Here is a 26346-nt window from a genome sequence, read left to right on the forward strand (position 1 = left end):
CGCCGCCCCTATAATTGAGACTCTTCCCACCTTGCATGACTCACTGAACATCAAAGACATCAGAGACGGGATGACTTATCAAAGCTAGAATTAACCTCTCTCTGCTGCTCTCAGGAACTCTGCTTCATATTGTTCAGTCTTTCACCTGATTTCCATTTTATCTCTTCATTGATGTTTTACGGATATTCGTCAGTGTTTCATAATCTTAAATTCCTTCTTGTTTCTTTAGGCTTTTTCTATCAATCTCCCCCTCTTATTTCGTTATGCTGGAGTCCTGGAGATGAACCCTCTTTCTGTTGCATAACGTGACAGTCTAATTGAAATCTATTTGTGTCCATAAACACTTGGGGGGGGGGTCACAGGATGTGGACAGCCACCAGGAAGCAGCATCATAAACACAAACGGCTGTTCTGGTTCATTGTGTCCAAACACACACAGGAATGTGGACATTTACACATATTTCCTAAAATGCGATTCATAGTTACTTACAGTGTACATACACAGGGTGTGATTGGATGTTATGCTCCTTGCTTGGGATACATATACATTCCTATTCAAGCTAGCTACACAAAGACAAACAGTGCATCCCACCTAACTAAACTGAGCAAATAGGAACACACACACACACACACACACACACACACACACACACACACACACACACACACACACACACACACACACACACACACACACACACACACACACACACACACACACACACACACACACACACACACACACACACACACACACACACACACACACACACACACACACACACACACACACACACACACACACACACACACACACACACACACACACACACACACACACACACACACACACACACACACAATTTGTTAGCCTGAGGTGCTCCGTGGGAACCTTCCTAAATTGAAGAGCAGAGCTCTCTTCCCTGTCTCCAGTCTGCCGCCACAGACCAGGCTTAAACACAACCAGATGTGCCACCATCGATTTCTGATGACACACACCAACACACACTCCTAATACACACTTGTAATATGCCTCTGAACCTTGGACACGAGACCACAAGATACATACACGTTTCTATGGAGTACAGAATTGTGCAGAGCACGCACATCTGTCCACACACTTTGTCATTAAAGCTGACATGTCTGCACACACTCTTTGACCACAACCAGGAAAACCCTGAAATAGCTCAGATCTATAATATACTTCCCTTTTAGAAATATATACAAGTTTAATCATATAATCATCATGCTGCATGTGAGAGTATTGGCTCCTTTATACGATAAACATGATCCCTTTTCCAGAGTATCAAAAGACAGATTATAGAGGATTTGTACTTGTTTTGCCACTAATAACTACTCAGTACAACAAGGAAAGGTCGAGTTGTATCAGCACCCACTGATCCGTTCAAAGGAGAAAGCCATAAAGTGTTTGTCTTTTTCTCGAGAACGGACTAGTCACAGTGAGTCATCATTTGGGAACTGAGCACGGCAAAAATCACTAGGGGCTAAAATAAAGAAGAAGCTTAAGATCTTATTGTAATTGTGCTTCAGTCAGCATGTAGCAACCCATACAACGCGTTAAAGGCTTACTCATCACATTGCACAGTTAGGGCTGAGGCGAACAGAGAGGAACATGAGGATGGATCGGTAATTATCTGAGAGAGAGGCAGAGATTTACAACCAGACCCGTCTCTTCTTCAAACACTGTGCTGGGTTGTGATTTTTGGCTGCTCAGGGTAGAAAAGTTATAGCTGCAAGGGTTGTAACCAGAATTACGACCAAAGTTCTCGAAGGTTCGTCATGGTTGCTAAGGCCACAAAACCTCTCTTTCACGATCAGCTGTGAAACTTCAGGGGACATTACATTGACTTACATGCATTTCCTGGAGACTTATCCTAACCTTAACCATAACCAACACATGCCTAACCCTAACCCTTACCCTAACCCTAACCCTAATCCTAAACCTAACCAAGTCTTCACCCTAAAATTAATGATTCCCCTCATGGGGACCTCCATTTTGTCCCCATAAGGGAGGCGAGTCCCCACACGTGACTGTGTAAACAGATTTAGGTCCCCACAAGTATAGTAATGCTAGGCCACAGCAAGTCAGGAGCTCTTCCAGTAAAATAAACGATAACAAACTTTAATGGCTTTAATGTTTCTCGAGAGAAGTTATCAGAGGCAGGAGGCTCCTGGCAGCATGTTTTCTGGACCTAAGGAGGTGGAGCGATGTTTTCAGCTGGCATTGACCCAATTTACTCCGGGCTATAAGGATGTTATACTGTTTTTATAGCGACTGCTGTACTGACTGCAGAACAGAAGTCAACTGTATCAACTTTTATCAGTCGGTTACAAGATGTCATCATGCTGGTTTGTGTGTGCATCTCAGCTAATTACGCAGAGTGTTGCTGTGGGCTGCAATAAAACTGCTTCGTATAAACAACAGCTGCTGTATTTGGGGAGTCTGTGACGCTGACTGCCACTTGTTTTTTTTATATATGGTCAGACAGTTGCTCTGTGGCATTGGGTGTAATTGCAGTGGGGTAGGGAGGGAATGCAAAACTTTTTAGAGGAAGTACAGGAATGCAGAACACAGAATCACGGGACGTTATCATGCAATCTTCTTTTTTTAGTGTGCGGACAGGGCGAGGAGCAGGACTGGGATAAAAAGCTGAAACACACAAACAGAGGATCCACTGATAGAGTTGCTGATTCTGCTTTTTCTTGATAAAGCACTGCTATTATCCCTCTCTAGTCAAACAAAAAAAGGTGATTACATATTTGGACGGTCCTTAAAATTCCTCTGGAGCTGTCCTTCCTCCCGGCCCTCTCGTGGCACTTAAAACTCACATTCCTACCACCAAACTAATGCTACTGACCTTAAACATACCTTACTGACTTTAATAAGCCTGGCGTCTTCAGCGGGTTTGGGTAAATGTATCTCTTATAATACATGTTTCTCATTTTCTGTCCTGTGTGTGGGTGTGTGTGTGTTTTGTGCATGAGTGTGTGTTCATGTGTGTGTCTGACCAGCTGTTTGGACAGGTTTCAACGAGCAGAGGAGTGTGTATTTATAGGCAGAGTGACTCTGAAGTACCACAACATAATGTATTACTCCGATACAAGTAAATGTCCTGTGTTCATAATGTTTTTTAAGTAAAATTACAAAAAACTATTAGTATAAGTATCAAAGGTAAAAGTATTTACTATGCAGAAAATCACTGCCATTAGATCTTTGAATACCGATGCAATAATGTTTTGAAATAATACAAAAATGCTCTAAAAATGTTTGGGAAATACCCTCTAATTTTGTAAAATGTATTGTAATCTTCCCTCTTTGGGCATCAACCTGTTATTTATCTAAAAAGTAAGTAAAGCTGTTATATGTTTTCTTCTGTTCTATAGAACAGAAGTGGAAATCAACAAATAGTGGAAGTTCATGTTCCTTAAAATATCTGCTCAATTGCTCATTTAAGTTGATATTCAGTTACTTTCCACCAATGGAAACAGAGAGAGGGACTGTGCAGGAGAAGGTGAGTAAAAAGGGGGCAGAGTAGCGACCATCTTTACCTTGGATACGAAGCACTCTGCGATGGCCACAGGGTCAGCGTTGCACTTCTCAAGATCATGCAGAAGGTCTCTGAAACAAACACGGCACTCAAAGAAATCAGTTATTGATGAAAGAAACCATAACTTCCTATTTCTCCAATACACAGGAATATAAACTCCCATGATTCATTGTTCCAAGTAAGAGCAAGAGTCAGCCTAGGTACAGAAATTAGGGCATAGGGCATTTGGCTCTGAACAAATGAGAAGCTTCCATGAATTCAAACAGGCTTTGTTTGTGTGTGTGTGTGTGTGTGTGTGTGTGTGTGTGTGTGTGTGTGTGTGTGTGTGTGTGTGTGTGTGTGTGTGTGTGTGTGTGTGTGTGTGTGTGTGTGTGTGTGTGTGTGTGTGTGTGTGTGTGTGTGTGTGTGTGTGTGTGTGTGTGTGTGTGTGTGTGTGTGTGTGTGTAAGAGCACATTGTGTAAAAAATGCAAGTGCACAGTTGGGAGTGATTGTTTCGTGGCTGAAGCATGAGGTCATTGTGACCGCTTTAAACTGCTTTTATGATTGCTTTTACTGGCCAGTGTCTGCGTGGGACAGCTGAGAAATGAATAGGTATGGAGGAAGAGCGTGTATGTGTGTGTGTGAGTGTGTGTGTGAGTGTGTGTGTGTGTGTGTGTGTGTGTGTCTGCAGACCACCATGTTTGATGATCAACTAGCCATCTCGTCTGAATACACACACATCACAAACAAAAGGTTTAGAGTGGTGCCGGATGAGGCAAATATGCAGACGTGGAATTATTAAACACACACACGAACGCACACCTGACTGCCACAACAACAACGCCCTTCCCAGAAATGAACAGGTGCAGTTTCAGCAATGCAGGACATCGTCTGTGTGGCCTGAGAGAGACAACTGTCTGTCTACCAGAGCTGTTTAGAGTTCAGTCTCCAGTGTTGTTAAGCAAATTGATGGTCATAATCACTTTTTAATTCGTTCATTTACTGACTTTCGCAATGCTGAGTCTTTTAAATGATAAAGATGAATTATGAAATAGTAAAGGTATGAGACAATGTTAGGTCTCCTTGTTGCTATTTTGTTTATCATATATTGTTAAATGATTATAATAAAAAAGGTTGAGACTATTTTTTCCTTCAAAACTGATTTGGAAACCTTTTTTGGAAGCTTTCAACTGACCATGTGATTCATATTATGCCATAAGGTGATTAAACTCAATACAAATGTAAGGATAACGTTGTATTGTTATCAAAGCACAGTATTTTGAATCCACATTAAACATGGGCATCTTTCTAATCTCAACCATCAAGCATTAAATCACAAGTCTCAAGTCCTATCTGCACAGCTCTCTGTGTGTGTTGTACCTGTTAAAGTGGTAGATGTCCTGGATGTTGCCGAATAGAGAGCCTTTATCCTCAGAGCTCAAGGCCAGCCGAGACTGATTACTGATGCTCTCCAAGTAGTCCTGCAGAGAGAAAGAGAGAACACAGGCCTGTTAGATCTCTATGGCTGACAGTTTGATTGTCACCAGCTTTGACCTACACACACACACACACTTTATTTTGTCAGAACACTCAAACTTTGACTCCTACAGACTTCACTTAAGTGGTTTTCAAAGCCCATTATTTTCTTAATATAATTCACTTGAGCACCCAGATAGCATTGTGACAAAGACTGTGAAATTCTGCCATAATTATGCACATTGAGTCATCTGCATGATAATGTATGACTAGTTAAGCTTTTTGAACTGCTGAAGTACCATTTGATAGCAGTAAAGTATTAGAAGTAAGATTTCCTCACGCAGGTGTAAATCGAGGCTGATTGTTAATATCATTATTTTATGTTTGTTCTTCTTCTGGGAAACAAACAAATCTGCAGGCTCCATTATTTCAGTTTAAATTACACTTAAAGAGCAACTTCCAGGTTAAAGACACCTGTGAATAAATGTGTAGGAAAATGATGAATACACTAGATTTTCCCAAAAATATACAGAAATATACACTACAGTGACATCTGGCGTCGTTTTTGTAAGAAATGTTCACTTCCGCATAAAAAAGCCTCGGCACGTGACCTCCCGCGTGTGACGTAACACGGGGGACACAAGGGGGAGAGCGGCCGGTGTAACGTATTAATAAACATGGATCCCAATGCTAGTTTCGAAACAGAAGACACAGAAGAAGTTGAACATGAATATTCAAATGCATATGACGGACCACAACCTTATAATTATGAGCCTGCTAGGCATCCAAGAGACCAGGAGCAGCCAAGGATTAGAAGAAATAACGGCCATCGGAGAGAAATTGAGCTGTGGTGTGAGGAGAACCAGTGGAGAACTGGGCAGCTATCTTGGTGAGTGACCGGCGTTAGCTACAGAATGTTAGCTAACGTCACATCACAACATTGTAAAGTTAGCTATCATATATCAGGCTATAACTAAAGTAGCATTGATAATATATTAACGTTACTGGCAGGACTGTTGATACTGATCCATAACAGAAACTAATGCGCAAGTATCAGCCGTATCTCGCGTTACCTAATGCAACTCCACACTACGGTGTTGTGTACCGGAGGAGAGAGAGAGAGCAGCGAAGGGGGGGGGGGGGGGGGGGGAGAGATTTAATACGGTTTCCTGATAAAGCTGTGGAGAGTATGTGCTGCAGGGAGGTGGATGCACAACGCACCCAGGAACGAACGCTAGCTCCGGTTCTTTTTACTGTGGACTCGATGTCCTGACAGGCTGGTATTTGTGCAACCTGCACAAACACAATACTGCGCCATGATTACAAATGGTGAAATACAATGTAAAACTACCAAAAAATACCAGCTCAATAAAACACAACTGCTCAACTCAACGCAACTCTACTATACCCGCGGTCAGAGAGCGGAGATGTGTCCCCTGCATGATGTAATATGACGCGTTTGACGTATGACCTTAAAAAAAAGCCGTTTTTAAGAGCAGAGCTCAAAATTGCTCCTTTCCCTCTGAATTCCTGCCCTTATGTCTCGTAAAACATATCAAATCCTACATTCACTTTTTTAATTTTAATTTTCAAGCAAGTTTAAGCATAAATGTAGAATAAATAAAAACCTGCAAGATGCTCTTTAAAGCAGGAGAGATAAAACTAAAAGTCACACACTGCATGATCCCTGTATTTATGTTTAGAGTAAACAGCGTCATAAGGAAACGGCACAGGTCACAAGAGTGTAAATGAATCCTGGAGGCAGTATTGTTGACAAACAGGTTTACGTCTATTCGTCAATCTTATCACTGATTCGATCACTGCCGTTAGTGAGGAGCCTCAGGTCTCAGAAAAAGTGAGAGGTGTGGAGAGAGAGACAGATAGACCTGTAGCCATTAGACACTGACACAGACGGTGATTGTGAAATGACATATCCTGCTGCAGGCTAGAAGTACTTTTTTGTGCTTAATTTCTTCCAAGTTGAATCACTTTGTCATTACTGTGGAGTGTATGTTGTTTGCACTTAATACCATGTCATTAAGGTCTCAAACCAGTAAATCAGACAGCACAGTGGCATAGAAAGAACACTTCAAATGTGCATACAAATTTACAAAATTGATCTATGCAGCTTCATTTAAATGTTAAACCAGGAGCAGGTGTGGACAGGGGTTAAGGAGGAGGAGCATGAGGAGGAAGAAGCTTCATGGTGGCAGCCCAGAAACAGTTTTCAAACCAGACCACAGTCTGCAACTGGGCAGGATAGACATTACACCACTTAGAAAAGTACCAGCCTGCCCCTGAACGCACACCCACATGATTCTTTTAGCTCTGTGTGAGACCAAAGAGGACAGAGGGACTCTCCATGCTCGCTGCCTTCTTTCAGTTTGACTTATTTACAGTCGGCTGCGGTGGTTTCTGGTCATGTTTAATGTATTTAGACTTCATTATTATTTTAATAGCTGAGCCAGAGTAGTACGTGTTGTTTTTGTTAGGGACGTAAAAAGAGAAAGAGACAAGTTATCTAAAAAGGAGCCCGGACAGGGAAGGTCGGCAGCCATGTTGGATGCTTTGGGTTTAAAGGTTATACAAGCTTTAGGATCTGTTTTGGTTGATTTGAGTTACAGAATAAGACTAAGGGGCATGTTGGTGGTTTTGTTGGGGGTCTTGTCCGAAGGTCATGTTTGGCTTCAGTTGACTTTCGGGGGTAATGTCTAATGTGATGCTCTTATTAGCCGCAGGGTCATGGATTTGACTCGGCCTGATCCATTCACTCATCACACTCAGCAAAAGCCTGACTTAGCTCAACAATGGCCAGTGTTCAGATCCACACACACACACACACACACACACACACACACACACACACACACACACACACACACACACACACACACACACACACACACACACACACACACACACACACACACACACACACACACACACACACACACACACACACACACACACACACACACACACACACACACACACACACACACACACACACACACACACACACACACACACACACACACACACACACACACACACACACACCTTAGCCTACACTCCCTGCCAAGCATCAGACATAACATGTACGAACTTGATATTTTCTTGTGTTAACCATTAACCTCCTCAAGTACACACTCTTTTCCTACAAACCAAACATGTCCCTCTCCTTGCAACGCAGTAGGAAGTCATTCCTCCAGACAAAGGGGAGTGTAAACATCCAAATGTCATTACTTTCAATGTTTCTGCAAGTCAGGATTATTTCCAAATTCCTGGTCAGCTTGAAAAGGCCAGGCGAGGCATTTCAGGTCTCGGAGCAGAAGGAGGGAGAAAGAGAGGGAGAAAGAGAGGGAGAAAGAGAGGGAGAAAGAGGGACAGAAAGATCAGAGCTTTGTCTCTCAGGTTGTTTGTGGACGACACGGATTTGCCTCATTACACACACTGATCGGACCGAGGAGGGGTGATCACGCAGAACTAACACCAAAAAACAATGTTCACATACAGAGGTGTACGGTGGCCAACCAAAAAGAGCTCAACACAAAGAGACTCAAGGAAAGACATGCAAAAAGACAAAACAAAAGAAAATGACGAAAACCCACAAACCAAATATAGGAAAATAACAAAAATACAACAACGCTGCCAGATGCACTGAACACAACAGAAATAAGTTACAAAACAACACGTTTCCTGGTATTTTGAAACTCATTTCCATTGTGTTCGGTGTGACTTGCAGCATTTATTTATTTCCATGTGATTTGAGTTGTGTCCTGTTTGTGCAACATGTTTCTGTATTGTGTTGTTTTTCAGGATTTGGTTGTGTTTTCCATATTTGCAGCACATTTCTATATTTTTGTATTTGTTTTGTATTGTTCATCTTGACTATTCTAAAGTACTTTTTTGCTGGATTTGGTGAGGCTATTTTCTTCACCTTCTTGCCTTTTGTCTATTTGCAAGTGTTTCCTTAAAAGTGGGGTAGGTCATTTTGGAGAAACCAGCTCGAGTGCGCTAGAATTTGAAAACACACAGCCGGAAAAAATCTGCCACTTCCTTACAGAGCCCCTCCTCCAACACACACGAACGCGCACATGACCAATGAGGGCACGAGATAAGTTTGTGCACAGATGGAAGGCTGACAGGCAGGTAGGCCATCCAGTTATTTTAGCTGGGCCGGCTCAGATGATTGGTCGTGCTTTTTACAGTACCACGGCTTCCACAGATTACATTTTTTTATGGATTTTTTGTCAAAGCACTCAAGATATTCATTGCTATCGGGATGTTAAGAGCATTCCATGGAATATAACAAAAAGTGTATCTCGAGCCGGTTTCTCAAACTTACCTACCCCACCTTTAAGTTGCAATATTTAGAGCTTTCCGGGCCCCTGCAGAAACACATTAGTTCGTCCAGCAACCAGTAAACTGTGCATTACTTCAACATCCACAAATACAGCTCACACACAGAGTATGAGAGCCTGTGTGTGGACCATAACACCGCTGACAGATGAAACACAGGTGATCCGTGGGGAGTCTGGGTAAATATTTGCGTAAAGGCTGTCACACCCTCTTCCTCTGCAGGAAGCAGCATGGGCGAAGGGATTATTGGAGCAATGTTTCAGGATTGGCTCACATATGAGGGTGATAATAATAGATGGTACGGTGCTGCCCTGTCTTTTCCTCAGTATAGGTAAACTGTCATGTTAAAAGCTCTTTTCACAAAGATACAATCAGTGCAATCCATCTTCTGTGCACTCACTGGAACTGTCATTAAAGGAGGGAAGAAAGGCTAAATGCACGAGTCTCTTTCCAAAGTACTGGTGAAGAATTAGCTGTCCATGTAAGTGAGGTCTTCCAGGGCTGGGTGGTCTGCTTCTCTAATGGCAATAGCGGGTCTGCAGAGTCAAGGCAGTAGAGGGTTATTAAGTACAGCTCATAAGCTCTGTTCAGTGTTTTTCTAACCTACATTTGACATTCTTAACTCAGAGCTAAAACCCCCTACCTTTCTCTCTCTATCTCATTCTCTCTCCCCCTCTCCCTCACCTCAGTGCCCTGCGGAGGGGAGGAAAGGAAGATCAGGAAAGGGTGGGACTTCGATCAGGGGTGAAAGGCCAAAACCTCAACATCTAAACCTCACTCCCATTACTTATCCTGTCTCTTGGGAATAGGGGTTTCCTGCACTCTTTTGACAACAGCCATGGACCTCTTCAACCCCAAATAAAACACACACACACACACACACACACACACACACACACACACACACACACACACACACACACACACACACACACACACACACACACACACACACACACACACACACACACACACACACACACACACACACACACACACACACACACACACACACACACACACACACACACACACACACACACACACACACACGGCCGTGAACTCATAGCCTACAGTGGGGAAGGAAGCACTGTTAAGTGGGAGGATATGGGAAAAGGTCCAACACACTCATGCTCACATAACCACATGCACAAAAAAACACAAATGTTTGGTGATTTTACACCAAATCAAACAAAATTAAGCTGCAGAATGCACATGCAAAACACACATCCCATGTGCGCACCACATTTGAGCAGAGAGGATTTGAATTTTTGGTTTCACATAGAAACAAAAAGAGCAGAGCACAGGAACAAAGGGGAGGGGAAGAGAAAGGAGAGCAACCTTTGATACAAACCACTACACCCAATCTTCAACAAAGCCACTAAAGCACTGGCTTCAGGCTATGTGTATCCTTGCAGTTCAAAGCCAAACTCACAAAAAGAGCTTATTTATCTGAGTGTGTGCATACAGTATTGTGTGTGTGTTTTTGAATGTGTGCCTGTGCCTGCAGCACAAAGGCAGCGGTGTCGTGTAACCCGGCCAAACCCCGCCTGCGAGCGCAGGTGACCTTATTGTATTTGGAGGTTCCCAGCAGGCAACGGGCTGTGTGTGTCACGTATGGGAGGAAAACCACAAACACACAAAGGATGTGTGTTATCTGGTGATTTAAAGCCCCATATGGCTCCTGCGGGCCCAAACTGGGTCAGCATAGGGAATCACTTTAGATCAAAAGCAGAACTTCAAAAGTTGTATGGCCCCTATATCAATGTCTGCCTCCATTTAACATATTATTATTGTGTTGGAGTATCCCTCACCTCTACAATGCTTCGCAGGTCCTGGACGTAGGTTTTCTCAGTGTCCAAAATTTCCTGCACCACCCGGTCCACATACGTCCTGGGTCCCTGCACCTGACCTTTCCCCTCTCCTCCATCGGGGCTCACCTCCGGCCCTGAATGTTCTGTCAGAGTCTGTCCACCGCTCTGCCCCCTCCCCGTGTCCACCCCTCCATCATTTCTGTCTTCTTCCTCCTGGCATCCCAGCTGCCGGGCCGGGACCAGTTCTAACCGGATCGCCCCGGAGTCCCGGTCGGAGGTCGCGGGGTTACAGTGAGGGGCGGGGACGAGGGTGGAGCGGCTGCCCAGCGAGCAGTGACTGTCCCGGGAGGAAGCGGACGAAGAGGTGGAGCTGTAGCTGATCGGCCTCTCGGCGCTGTCCAGAGAGGAATCCATGCTGAGGGCGGAGCAGTAGCGCAGCGAGGCGTGGCGGAAGGCCGGGTTGCCGAGGCAACGGGCCGGAATGCTCAGGGCTGAGCCGGAGTCCGGAACTTCAGGAAGAGGAGGCAGCGCATCAGGCAGGTAGTTATAATCATCTAGAGAGGAAAACAAGAGAAAGGAAGGGATGCTCGTTAATCAACTTCCTTTCAAACATGTCAATAGCCTTTGGTGTGTCTAGATTTCAGATTTTAGTTCATGCTTGATGACAAGGGCTATTTCATATCAATGGCACACCCTAGCTTCCTCATTTAATATCACTTGTTAGTCTGGACAGGGCTCCAGCTCAGGTTGTGCTGCAATGCAAATATCAAGGGCATTGGCCAAATCAATGGAATGTCTAGTGGTGTTCACCTTGTAGCAATGGTTTAATTTACTGGTTACTTTTCAAGCATTCAGATGAAGGAGAAAAAGATTGTTTGTTGCCTTGAGAACATTCCACAGTTGCTCAATCCAGACACAATGTTGCTTCACAATGGTTGTCTTGGTTTGTATTTCCCTTTCTGTCTGTGCTAACCTGTAGCAACACACCCACACCAATGCAGACCCTTGAGTTGTTGTGCTGTGTTGCTATTGTTAGTCGGATTGTCCCTTACACAATGGCGCTGCCTTTCACATTTTTAAATACATGGTTGTCATATTCATCATGACGTCTGGGTATAATTACTGCAAAAAATAAAACAGCGGTCTAGACAATCACCATCTAATACATGCCAACATAATTGCTAGTGGTTCTAAATAAATGGTTGCATAGAGAAACATGTTGTTGGTTGTCACAATGGCGTTGGACCTTTCCCATCTACCTTTGCAAGACACAGAGTCTTTGATATTTAGGCTTTAATAGCTGACGCTACTTTTTGGATTTTCCTTCGTGCTATAGAGATACATACATAAACTTGCACAAAAGACACCATTTACGCAGAGACTCTCAATTTGGATTAAAAGAAAAGTAAGAACAAAATTCAGACAAGCATTATTTGCCATAAATCGAAGAAAGCAGAAGCACTGTAATTATCAAGTACATCGACGAGGAGAATAATTACATATGAAGTGTAATTGCTGAAAGTCCGAAATCTAATTTGATTACAGTAATTATTTGACTCGAGATGAATGTCCTTTTGATTTACTGATGCTGGTCACACGCAGAGCCGTTCAAATTCAAATTCAATTCACACATTCACATTTGACAGGCACTGACCTTGTATTTCCACAACTCACACTAAGTGCTAAAAAGACCCCCTGTATGTAACTTCTTACAGTTACAATACTGTTTTCATATTCTCACAGTCTCTATCTGTTTAGCCTCCCAATTCCTGACATTCCGGCTGACCACAGCCTGCCTGACCGCCCGCCATACAACGACCACCAGCCCTCCATGATTTATCCTCAGTTCCACCCAAAAACACATTTCTTAATACAAACACAACATACGCGTCTGAATAATGTATTAATGTGAGTAAATGTCTGTGAGAATTTATGCAGCAAGACAGAAAAAGATTGAGTTCAATTACAAGATTAGGAGTGTAATCCTGAGAAGCCTCCACTCCTAGGCAATGAATGAAAGCCCTATTTCCATGGAGGAGAGACAGGTTTGTGTGTGTGCAAGTACAGTGGTCCATTTTGCGTCAGGCCGGTGCCAAACTGGCTCACAACCTTGTCTCTGTGAAGAGATCCGTTAAGATACGATTACTGGCTCCCAAGACCCCACAGCTAGGCCAGCCGAAGTGGAACCACACATGCAGAGTATCAGACAGAAGCCTTCCAAGTTTCCCCTTCACTTTTTCCAAGGTCTCGCTCCAAAGAAAGGCCAGCTTTGACGGGAAAAGCATGATGCAAATAAACAGAGCGGACAAGCAAGAGAAGGACGACATTAGAGGGCCTCATACCAGCTCAGTGGGCGTTTGACACTAGTCTTTATCATCAAAGCTTGATACACCGGTGACCCGGCAGCTCTGGTGTTGTGGCAACATTGAGATCCAATGCCCTATAGGACAGCGTCTCTCTCTCTCTGCCAGCAGCACCGGTTCAGCCTTAACCCGCCTCACTTCAAAGCATCGAAGATCACAGACTCGAAAACATGAAACGTGAAACTTAGAACAAGCTCAAAGAATCTCGCTCTCTCTCTCACCTTTCAAATAGGTGCCTTGGAGGTCTTTTTGGTATGGTGACACCTCTTTTGAGAGCACTTTAGCAGAAGGCTCGCTTGTTAGACTGGTCTGCGATGGAACGATAACAGGTTTGATTCTGGCAAACATCAATGTACTGTTACCAAGTTAAGAAAATAAACCTGCTTGTTCCTGTTCTGGCTGGAACTTTATTTATCCAAGTTTTTGCTTTGGCTACTTCGGGAAGTAGTACAAGCTTAAAACAAAATATCTGACACATTATGTCAATGATTGTATTGGCACATGGAGCTTTAGAGTTAGCAATTGTTTGTAGTTATGTTTTGGACTCACTGATAACTCTAAAAGGAATAGATTTTGGGGGAAATTATACTTGTTTTTCTTACTTGTGAGTTTGACGAGAAGTTTGCAACCACTGTTGTGTGTGTTTAGCATAGAGCTAGCCACAGGAGGATTAGCTTAGCATGAAGACTGGACATGCCATTATGTACAGGAAGTGAACCTGGTGGTAATATTTCCAAGGTATCCATTGAGCTGTAGAGGTTCTGGTAGTAATATTTTTAAACTTTGGTTTGGAGGAAGGCTAGCTGTTTCTGTCTGCTTTCTGTCTCTAGGCTTAAGCTAGACTCAGCATCGAGCCACTTATCTCATCACATGTGAACGGGAATATTTTCCAACATGTTGAATTATTCTTCAGAGTATAACATTCACTCCCCTTTTTAGTTTTGTATTATTCCCATACCAATTCCCGAAGAAAATACCTGGCTTCCTAGCGGCTAAACGCTACATTTCCTTCACTAGCTAGTTGCTAATACTGTCTGTTTGCTGTTTGATGCTGGCATGTGGCAAACACTTGGTTTATCAGAGCTTTACTGGTGAAAGCAAGGTTGATAAGAGGGTATAGGCAAACAAAAACAACTAGCGAAATATGCAAAACAAGATCTGTTAAGCTGCAAGTTTGGTGACAATATTGTGTCGTTTGTCCCTAAAACTGGTAGGCTACACTTATAGACAGTAATTTGATCCATATAGCTGAACATTGATTAATGCAACTTTAATTCCAAAAAGCAAACATAGCAGGTCGCCGTAATGTCTGTTACTCTAAACTGAACCATTGCATACATGTTTTTAGCAGAAATATAAAATGTAATTCCTTGTTACATAGTTAGTAGAAGGAAACTTAAGTGTTTTTAAATCTACATCTCAAAAACAAGAAAAAGTCTGATGTGCTGAATCACAGCTTTCTGTAGTTTAATTTTGATCAAACAACGTTCCAAGAAAAGCAGGGAGGAATTGGAGGGTCTAAAAACTGAAGTAATGAAACTGTACTTTCCCGAGAGAAGTTTGGAACGGAATCATTCATCATTCGGATTCATCTTAATGTGTCTGACCCACTTAACAATAATTAGAGATCAGAAATAAGGAGCAATCGACACACATAAAGCCTTAGCTTTTGGATGAGCAACACACTCCTTTCAAGTTACCGTACACAACACAAAGCACAAAGGGTTAAATTATATTGCACACCATGACATTAATAGGTAACTGACCATTTGCGTTGCCCTTTGACAAATCAATAATATATCTTCCTTATCACCCTAAGCGATATATATAAATCTATACCATGTGTATGTTTCTCACCAAAAGCATTAGGTTTATCACTCTGGAGATAACGCTAACTCAGCTAATAACTTAATGGTCCCCACAACAGATTGGCCACGAAATGGGCGGAAAGAAGTGAGCACACTTGTAACGTGCACACACACACTTAGAAGGAAAGCAAATACAGAGGAACCGTGTTTCTGTTTGACGAGAAACCCAAACAGCACAGAGAGAGATTGCCCCATCTTGTGTTTGCCCCGGCCCCTCCTTCCCACCTTCCAGCTTCATGTTTGGGGCACACCCTGGCCGTTTCCTGGGTGAACTAGCTCTTGTACACACACAGACAACCGGCACCCCCATCCAGCTCCTCAACAACACACACACACACACACACACACACACACACACACACACACACACACACACACACACACACACACACACACACACACACACACACACACACACACACACACACACACACACACACACACACACACACACACACAGAGACACACACACACACACACACACACACACACACACACACACAGAGACAGAGACAGAGCGCAAAGATGGGCGAGCTTTAGTTACCTCCTGTCCAGATTATGTTCAACCTGATCCTTGTAAATGATCTCTAATTATGCTCCTGAGCATGCAGGTTGGACTGTTTCACTTCTGTGTGTTTGTGTTTGTGTGTGTCCGTGCATGCAGGGATTAGGATAGTGTGTGAGCGCTTTTTCCTGCCAGGCTAGAGAGAGTGAATCAGCGTGTGCCTCAACAACCTGGCTTCAATCTGTGGTTTTCATTTAAATGGAAAAAAGACAAAGTGCTGGGGCGCTTTATTATTCAGCCAAAGTTTAATAAGCTGAACTTCAGGCCTGTCTGAAAGGCACACAGCGAGGAACCAGACTGAAGACAGAACATGTACACAGAGGGTATTAAATACTGTCACATGCAGTCTTAAGGTTATAAAGAAACATAACGCTTCTTATTCATTTTAAGATCAACATGTTCCTGTTTCATGTCTGTTTCTATTTCTACATAACATGAGACATTAGACTGCCACCTTAAATAAAATAGCTTGAATACTCAAATACTTTACTTTATATTCAGCAGCTCATATGGTTTTCATCAAATGTATTCTCTTTTTCTTTCCATTTCCGGAAGCATTTTTAGAGATGAGGACAACTGTGTCTAGTATAATGCAGTGATCTCGCAACAGGAAACACTACAGATTATCGGATGCATAAGAACACAAAATAACGTAAGAGTGAAAGTGAAAGGTCGAAAGTTCTGGACCTTGAAAATATAATACATGACCAAATAATCCCACAAAAGCTCAAAGGCCTTGTAAAAGAAGTAACTACAAAAAAGTACTGCACGTTTTTAAATAGCGTACCCTTCTTAACTAAGGTCGTCAATATTAAATGGAAAGGGCACCGGAACTGATATTAAACTTGAATTTTGAGTCATTCTTACGAAGATACCAATAAATCCAACAATGAATCAATGTGTGCTGATTTCCATTGCTACACAAGGGAGTATTTGACAATGTGCTTCAACTGATAACTTGTCTTCATTGATGCAGAGAGTCCTCACTACCAGTGAGTATCAGGTTTAACGACTCATGCTACACTTAACCCGACCACTTCAGTCGCACTCTTATGGTCACCTGAAGTGCCCTTTATGCTGGAGTGGTCAGCAAACAGCTGTGAGCACCCTCACCTCTTTACAGCCCTGATGACCCTCACAAGTAGATCAAACAGCTTTGTGAATGTTTGGTTATGTGAGCATCCCATGTGGCTGGTTAAAGCACAAACAAGTTCAAATTATGTTTTAAAGGATTTCGTCATATAGAGCTGCACAAACATTCCTTTTGTTTATTTTTGATTGTGCGGTATCCTAAATTATTGGGTTGGACAATGCGTAAGCAAGTTTGATCATTAAAGACTATATACAATTTAAAGAAAGTCTCCCCCAGCAATAAAACACAGTCCAAGGAAAATCAAAGAGGGGATTTGGTACTAAAAGGTCTAACTTTGGAAAATACCCACTTGGTTTGGCTAGCGTTTCAAGCGTACATTAGATTTGGCTGAACCTTGGAAGTCATTTTTGCACCGAGTGAGAACCGAGTCGTGCAAGGAAAGAATAGTTCAGGGTCCGTTTGGAGAGGAGAAGTGATTACATTGACCACTGAAGGGGCAGACACGCTTTAGATTAGGCAACGCAGACCAAATCAACCACGGACTTGCATGCAGTTCTTCATTCCCTATCGTGGCTGTCTGCCTTTGGGTGTTGGCATGCACAGTCCTTGACACTGTTGACATCGAGAAAATCTAAATATCCGGAGAGTCCAAAAGGAGGAAGCCGTAATTTAAGCTCTATTAACCCTTCCAATGTTATATAACTATATTGGTGCATGAGAATGAATGCCACTAGAGCTTTCGTCTTCATACCTTCTGCACAATCCACAAATGGCCACCACAATACCTCAAATCTACAGTTTTTTTGCACAAATGATACTCACTGTATTTATGGTGTGTGCAGCCAGAAAGAGAGAGTAGGTTGCTTTGGAGAATTAGAGATATGAACATAATCATTTACAACTTGACTGTCATGAGGAGAGCAGGACAAACGTCGATGTCAGTCAGCTTAAGACCGTCCCCTTTCTCACACATGCACTTCTTCTCATAAATTACAGTAAAATTGCGATTTGATTTCAATTGTATTCCTACCTTCCTGACATTCCTTTGTTTTCTTTTCCTATTATACATTCAAAATGAGAATATGTTCTGACAGGACATTGACTAACACCAAGTTAGTCTGTCATACGAGCTCCACAGGACATTCCTATGGGCTCAAACCATGCCTCTCCAAGCATATACTTTACTATGTAAAAATACACATTGACCAGCAGCCTGTGTGTATATGGCTGTAGACCACCAGCGCTCATTTTTGCATTTGGAGCATAACATGTTTATTATAGAACTCCCTTTTCACACTCAAATTACTGAGTGTCATTTGAAGGCACAATCAAAGAAGATAACATGAAGGGCGTTGTGTCTCATTACTTTTAGATTACCGGGAACGTTTTTTTTAACCTTTAAACTGCCTCAATCGAAAACTGAATGCATGATTTTTTTAAATCTCAATTCAGGAAGCACGCAGGAAAGCCAACTCGTGACTTTTTCCGGATATTCAAATTCAAGCAAATGTGAAACATGAAAGAAAAAAAATAGATTTTGTCTCTTGAAGTACAATGATAGACATTTTGCATGTAGATACATTGTGGTATATGCTCTGTGACAAATGTGTACTCCCAAAAGTACAATACAAAGTACACAGCAGCTCTCACGAGGGCACTAAGACCTTAAATACAACATCCCCAGGTACCCCGTTCGATTCATTTAGAAATGAACACTTTAGTTAAATAACTAAAGCATTTGTCCCATAAAGGAGTCAGTAACTAGGCAGGACTTGACCGCACAGCTCGTACAGCTCATGGATCCTTTAATCGACCTTGTTTATCTTTGTGTGTTCTTGTTTACGTTGCGACAGGCCTTCCAGATGGCAAAAAGTTCAATGCCAAGCAGCTTACAGTCCTAAAATTTGACTAAATATTATTTTATGCAAGTACAAGTTGGAAGTTGTTTTTGTCTTCACTTTGGAAACCTTTTGGTAACACTTAAAGCTGCACATTTAACTTAAGGGGGAAACATAATGGAAAGAGGACATGTGAGAGAGTGAGAAATGAGGAGGAGAGGAACCCAGAGGAATGAAAGTAGGATGAGTAGATAGAGAAGAAAGGCCGGAGGTCAAACACCACCCACCCTTTTTTCTCTTTTCCATTTCCCACTCAATCCATCTCATTTTGAATTCTGTCTTGCGTAGTACTTTAACCCTTAACAGTTTTCTCTATCTCAAACTCATTTATGTATTTCTCGCATCTTTAACGCATTGTTACACCCCACAAAAACACGCATCAAATGCAAGAGAGTTTGAATTCCCTGCGGGCTCATCGGAGACACAGCAGCACAAAGGAGCACCTTACTTTGGGTTTAGTTATGGCCTCATATCTTCTGTCAGGTCCACTTAAAGGTCAGTGTCCGTTTCTGATAGAGACGCAGGCCTGATCTCAACTGACGCTAAGGACCTTAAAGTGTCACTCAGGATTTCACACCACAGCCGAACGACTGCAGAGGGGCCGAGAGCCGGAGCAGAGAGAGGGCAGAGGTGGGAGAGACGGAGAGAGAGGCGAAGGATGGGATTGGAGACGGGAGGGCGTTTTCCACTGAGCTACTTATCACTGGAATAACAAAGAGCAGCTCTGGCGTGGACAGATATTATATATCGCAGATGTCTCGGACGACGAGGGCGAAAAATGAAGAGAACATTCCTTCTTCACTGTGTTGGCGCAGAACAAGCTCCCACCATCTCAACGCAGAATTTCAAACATCTCGACGCACGTCATGACTGGTAAAGACATGAGTTTAAACTTGAGGTGCGACTTAATAGACTACTGTGGCTTTCATTGCCTCACAAAACCCGGTTAAAGCACAAACACACACAGCTGGGAGGCTAATTAGTAACAAATGGCTTTTTTCTCGTGATAAAGTAAACAATTAAACAACCGCCAAGCACGGCTTCATGAACCCAACCCTTATCTTCAGGTTGGGGTTTATGAGAGGCTGGTTGAGTTTCTCTGTTTGTCATTGACACTGCAGACATCAGCGAGGAATGTGCAGCACAGTTTCATCTGACGGCACCGGTGTTTAGCCTCTGTGGGAAAAAATGTCCACCTGCAAACTTCCACCCCCTATTTTCAGACCCTCACACCAAACCCTTGGGACACCACTGCGGATACGGCTGCACTGCACACACCCTTGCCCTCCCTCGGAGTGTGACACACTAGCCTCATTCTCTGACCCCTTTGGATCGCAGCCCAGAGAAATCTGCATCCACTTCAGTCACTTTCTGTGAAGTCCTGCAACTACACACATACTTTTGTTGACACGAAAGCACCAGATTGGAAAACTATTTATTGCTTTTTCCAAATTAGACTACTCCAAAAAGGGACCCGACCTCCCACTCTGCACCGTGCTTTCCCCTGCAGCTCCTTGCACGGGGGGCAGATGTCCTCTCGGAGGACTGGGTTAGCAGGGTGGGAGGAGGGCGGAGGGGTCTATTGTCTCTGGCACCTCTAAACCAAAGAGTTTGCTCTAAGCAGTAATTATTCCCCCCTCCTCTTCACTCTTCTACTCTCCGCTATCCCCATTTGTTGCTACCCCCCCCAACTGCTGCCCTCAAGGCTCTAATTTGGGTCACAGGCTTTAGAATGGCATCTCAACACTCAGTCAAACCTACACCAGCAAGGGGCAACTGACACATGCACTAACAGAGAAATGAGTCTCAGAAAGGCTATTTTATTGTTTATTTGTCAACGTGCCACACACATTAGATGCTTTTTGTCACATTTAACTAGATTCCTGAAATGCATGCATTTAAATGACATCTGCAACTACCAACAAAGTACTTTTTAAACCACCAGGAATGTGAAAGAACAGCAGAAATCTGTGTGCACCTTCATCTCGGCATCATTAAGAATCTGCCCCGCGAGAAAGCAAACATGCTTCATTCAACACAAGGGGTGAGAAAACAACCAGAAGACGCTGTTCATACAACTGTACTGCCGAGGGACGGACGCTGCAAAGACACTTCACACAGCGCTGTCAGATGAGGGAAGAAATATCACACACAACGCACAAAAGAGCCGCTAAAGCAAACAGCCAAACCATCAATGGCCGGTAACCGGACCTTGTGTTTATAAGTTACTGTCTGGAGTTTGACCAGATGTCACTTGAAAGATCCACTTTGTTTTTGCCAATGCCACATATGATGTCTTATTTTGATCATCCTTAGCTGCTTCCTTATTAGACCAAAGATAAAAGTGAAATAATATGTCATTCTACATTAAATTGTAATCGGTTTATAGACATGTAAAACCTTGGGCTGCAAAATCTCGTCCCACCACATCAAAGAATCTCTCCACCTCCGGAGAAAAATCATGCTGGGAAACATCTTTGAGCATATCTGGAGAAAAGGAAAACTGCTTACCGGTAGGCATTGCTGATTGGTCCCAATTCAACAGTGTGAATTACTTTTTTAAACTGAGGTGAAGGTTTAAGGAAAAAAAGGTTTCCCAAGCAGGTCACATATCAAGAGTATTCCAAACAGTATTCCCAACAAAAGTTTGAAAAAAGTTCCCTTAGATTTCCAAAGTCATTTTGAACCCTTCTTTCCTTGGAGCAAACGTGCAGTCTGCTCCTCAAAAGTATACACAGGAGCATACACTCTCAGGTTTTTGTGCTGGACACACACACTCCAACACACTCCTCTGGCTGATGGCTATTCTTTCTCTCACTTTAGTTTGCTAAGGATCTCCTCTGTCTGAATGCCTCTCTCCCTCCCTCTCTCCTGTGGCAACACATCCACCGCCTGCATTTGTGCGTCTAAAAGTGTTCATGTGTGTGTTTGCAAGGTTGTGTGTGTGTGTGCGTGTGCGTGCGTGTGTGTGTGTGTGTCAGAGTGAATGGCCTCTGCTCTCGGCTGCTCCCTCCCTGCTGGGTATTCCCCTCCCCTTGACTCCTCCTCCCTCTCTCCCACAGCAAATTACAAGGAGCTGGGAGTTCTTCTTCTCCTTTTTTCCTATCTTTCCTTCCCTTCTTTTATCTTTTCCTCTTCTATTTCTGCCTCTTCCTCTCTCTTTCCAAATTAAAACCTGCTTACACCTTTTGTGTGTGTGCGTCTGCTGCACGCTCAGCAGGCAGCTGAACTGCTGCTGTTATCGCACGGCTCCAGAGATCACACACGTACACACACTTTACAAGGAGGAGAAGGGGGGGGGGGGGGGGGGGGGGGGCTACGGCTGATCAATAGGGCTGGGGGCCAGCTCAAACAAAAGCTCCTCGTCTGCTGCGAAACACTGCACCGCTCATTGTGTCCCAGATCAGAGAAAGGCTGGTCCGAAAGAGTGCACACTATGTCAGAAGTGGGATTCAAGATGTACCGTCAGTGGAAATGGAAACAGATAAACTGACATAGTGGTTCCTAACCTTTTCGGCTTGTAATCCCTTCAATTATTATTTTACAATTCATTCAGCTTTGTTGTCTCTCACAAACTTGGCCAGTGAATTTGGCCAGTGAAGCCGATTGTTACCCTTAGGACCTTTCAGATTCATCTTGGGACCCCCTATGGGTGTTGTGATCCCCATGTTAGGAACTGCTGCTCTGAAGGTGTATGATTTATGAAAGCACTTATAGTTCAGGTCTTGTGTCCCATAAGGAAGACACACGGGAGACAATGGGCCCTCAGTCTCACGCACTAAAGTAAATGTGTCGACTATTTGTCGTCCCTATTTAAAAGACAGGGACTGGTCCCAGCAGCATGGGGTCCTGCTGACACCACCCCCTTCTCCTCATCAATACAATAATAGAGACCCCCTGGACTATCCACACACACACACACACACAAATGGAGAATCCAAGAAGCACGACCCCTCTCGCTAATGGTCTGAGGGTCCGTTGACCCACGAAGCCCCTAAAGCTCCACTCCCAATCTAAATACCATCCACCTCCCCCTGCCATCTCCAACACACACACACACACACACACACACACACACACACACACACCCCCCCCCCATAATGAGCACCTCTAGCTTGGCAAACACAGAGGCAGCGTCTAAACTCCTGGGCTCAGCCAAGCACGACCTGTTGATGACAGAAACCTACAGCAGCAGTCCGGCTTATCTGATGCCCCCCCCCCCCCACCCCGTATGCCTCCCTGCTGGAGATCGACCTGAGAAACAATACTGTTCCTCTTTCACTGGATATTATAATCACTCCATGAGTCGTGCAACACATGTAGACACAGTGTTTTAAAGACAAAGGGGATACAAAGGGAGACGGTGAGGCTTAGGAGTTTGATAAAAATCAAAGATTAGCTCGATGTTTTGGCTGTAGATTCGATACAGAAGAGACAAAGATTGATTGAAAATGAAAGATTGTAGCAGCTTATGGTAAGCGCTCCAAACATTAATTTTCATTGTCGATATAATCCGCTGATACCTTTTTTTATGACACTGGCTTTGGCAAGATGATGCATGTCCTGATTTCCTAGAGCCCAAGGTCGAGCCTTCCTTGGTTTTGGCTGGGTGTCTTAAAAATATGTTTATTAAAATAATAATAATAATAATAATAATAATGCATTAAAAATGTTATTAGAGCGCTTTTACAGGTTCTCAAATTGCTTTACAATTACACATTACACATATTAGACATGTAAGAGTCATTACTGTGGACATTACCCACAGGAGCAAATGCGGGTAAAGTGTCTTGCCCAAGGACACAACGGCCTGACGCAGTGGCGGCCGAGGCGGGTTTCGAACTGGAGTTCACCAACGCCCCTTGATGATCAACGCTCTAACCACTGCGTCAAAACCGCCCCAAAATAGGCTAATTCACCTTCCTTTCAAGAGTTAGATGGTAGGAAGTTAGCCTAGCTTAGCATGAAGAAACAGGTGGAAAAAGCTAGCCTATCTCTTTCCAATGTTAAAATATCTGCCAACCATTCTCTCTTTAACTCACATTATATCTCTTTTGTTTGATCCACACACAACCGAATGTAAAAATAACAATGCTACTGACTTGCATTGTGGGAAATATAGGATCCACTGTTTTTGAAGCTTGATCCACTTTAGGGACAAACATGAATGAAATCTCCGCCTCGACAGCCTCTATTTGAAAACTTGTTTTAATCTGAAAATCTCCTTAGTGCCTCAAATGCACCATACCTAACTCCTTCTCAACAGCACTGCCCTCATCCGGCTCTGTTCCAAAAACATTTCCCCTTCAAATCTCATCCCTCCTCACTCTGAGAGCCTTACCAAACAGACCTCCCTCCCTTTCAGAGCTCACAACAAGCTACACTGAGAAAAACAGCCTCCATGCACACAGAGTCAGAATTGATGGTTTGGGAGTTTGCGATGTTGCCAAGATGATCGGGAGCCATAGCGGTTGTGGTGGTCACTATGACGACAGCGAGGCATTCATCTCCAAGGCAGAGTGGCAAGTGGAGAGAGAGAAAGAGAGAGAGAGAGAGAGAGAGAGAGAGAGAGAGAGAGAGAGAGAGAGAGAGAGAGAGAGAGAGAGAGAGAGAGATGGCGGGAGAGAGGGGAGAAAATGCTTATTGTCAATAAACCACTCCATTCCTCAAAACACTCGGGCAGTGCAAACAGTGAGGCGGGGCACAGGGTTCATACATACTCTATTCAACTTTTACTGGTGCACACATACACTTTCATGTGTTTTCAAACAGCATTGTAAACTCAGACTTAAAAGACCAGAGGCTCAGAAGTGTGTGTGTCATCAGAAATAAAAACTGTCCCCATCCACTTAAGCATGTCCGGAGGAGGGCTGAAGGCGGAGGACTTATTTGACGGTAGTTATTTTGGTATGTGTGTGTGTGTGTGTGTGTGTGTGTGTGTGTGTGTGTGTGTGTGTGTATGTGTGTGTGTGTGTGTGTGTGTGTGTGTGTGTGTGTGTGTGTGTGTGTGTGTGTGTGAGAGATCAGGTCCAATCTCTTACTCAGACGGCCTGACAGCTTCTTCATTTTCTCAGCTGTCCACGGTTTAAAGTGAAGGCTGTTTCTGTGGTAACGTATACAGCGCTTTTGAGGACTGAAGTGAGAGAAGAAGAAGAAGAAGGAAATACATTCAGACTGAGAGAGACTGTGACTAATGACAGGAGTTTGTGGATGGAGGGGTCATTCATATACAGTTTCCCCCTCCCTCTGTGACCCCGTCTGTCTTTGTCACCGGCGAGATGGATCATCTGCAGACACACTCTCTTTCTCTCTCTCACGCACACACACAGATTCTTAAAGTGTCACAACTCTTAAAGCTTTTGTTCGTGCCGCCTGAGCTCTTCATTAACCCCTTAACACTCAGTTTAGTCCCCCTTGTTCGCCCCTGAAGGAACTTTAAAGTTGGAAAATCTTTCCTAAGTGTCTGATAGTATTACATGTTCTATGTGCAAGTCTTTCAAAGTGAATTGAAAAATATATATATCCACCTATTGGCAGGAAAACATCAGTACCTGGACCTTTCTATTGTGGTCATGTGTAAATGAACACTGAGTGAAGTCAAAAATGATTGAAGACATCATTGGGAACTGTTTGGATGGAGGGAGGCCCTTTCAAAAACAATTGGAAGGTAATTGGGCGACACATCTGTCAATCAATCTCCTGTCAAAGCCAGTCAGTAGAAGAACAATTCCATCTTTTAATTGACAAAAGCCGTCTGTACAGTTTATTTTTCTTACCGTTAAGGAATGCTTTTTAGTTCTGTTATAACTGATTATCTCTAAAGGATCCCCAATTTCAGTTTTGACAACAGTCGCATCTGCATGCTGCGTCACACACACCTAAACCACGGCTGTAGCTGCCAGTGGCTCCTCACGGGATGCTAAAATGTTTACACCACTTTGGTTCAAACACAAGCGCATTACTTAAAGATTGAAAGGTGGATTTTTGTTGTTTTTGTACTAGCTGAAAAGAAAAGATCAATACCCTCATACCGTTATATATGAAGCTAAAGCCAGCAGCTGTTGGTGCCTCTTTCAAAAAGTAACATTTGAGGTTTAAGAGGTTTGTATCCCCATGTTTAGTGGCACCTCTGATTTCAGACTTCCCGTTAAGCTCATTATAGAAAGCAATCTACTGTACAGTAGGTTGTCCAGTCATTGATGCATTGCAGCACACTTAACAGCACATTTGTCTGATTCAATCATCAGTCTATGAATCAGGAGGCCAATTTTAGCCAACAACAACCAGTGAGAAACTATTAACATGTTGTGTGCCATGGTTATTTTCATTGGTGTAAAATCTAAAATCCTGATTCACTCT

At 43.3% G+C, this 26346-nt stretch overlaps 1 protein-coding gene across 4 annotated transcripts in view; it reads right to left on the reverse strand.

The window, feature by feature from the left end:
* Positions 1 to 26346, reverse strand: part of LOC307016923 (pleckstrin homology domain-containing family G member 1) — a 61564-nt gene that overhangs the window by 10473 nt on the left and 24745 nt on the right. For 3 of the 4 annotated variants that reach the window (XM_079646307.1, XM_079646310.1, XM_079646309.1), the window contains exons 2-4: positions 11201 to 11754; positions 4929 to 5029; positions 3570 to 3639 (exon numbers count right to left, since the gene is read on the reverse strand). In XM_079646307.1, coding sequence (XP_079502433.1) covers positions 3570 to 3639; positions 4929 to 5029; positions 11201 to 11754 — 725 coding nt within the window. Of the gene's footprint in view, positions 1 to 3569; positions 3640 to 4928; positions 5030 to 11200; positions 11755 to 21498; positions 21855 to 26346 lie in introns of those variants that run through there. The other variant, XM_079646308.1, reaches the window with a different exon arrangement.

The sequence above is a fragment of the Notothenia rossii genome (assembly GCF_949606895.1).
Source record: "Notothenia rossii genome assembly, chromosome: 8".
Classification (NCBI taxonomy): Eukaryota; Metazoa; Chordata; class Actinopteri; order Perciformes; family Nototheniidae; genus Notothenia; species Notothenia rossii.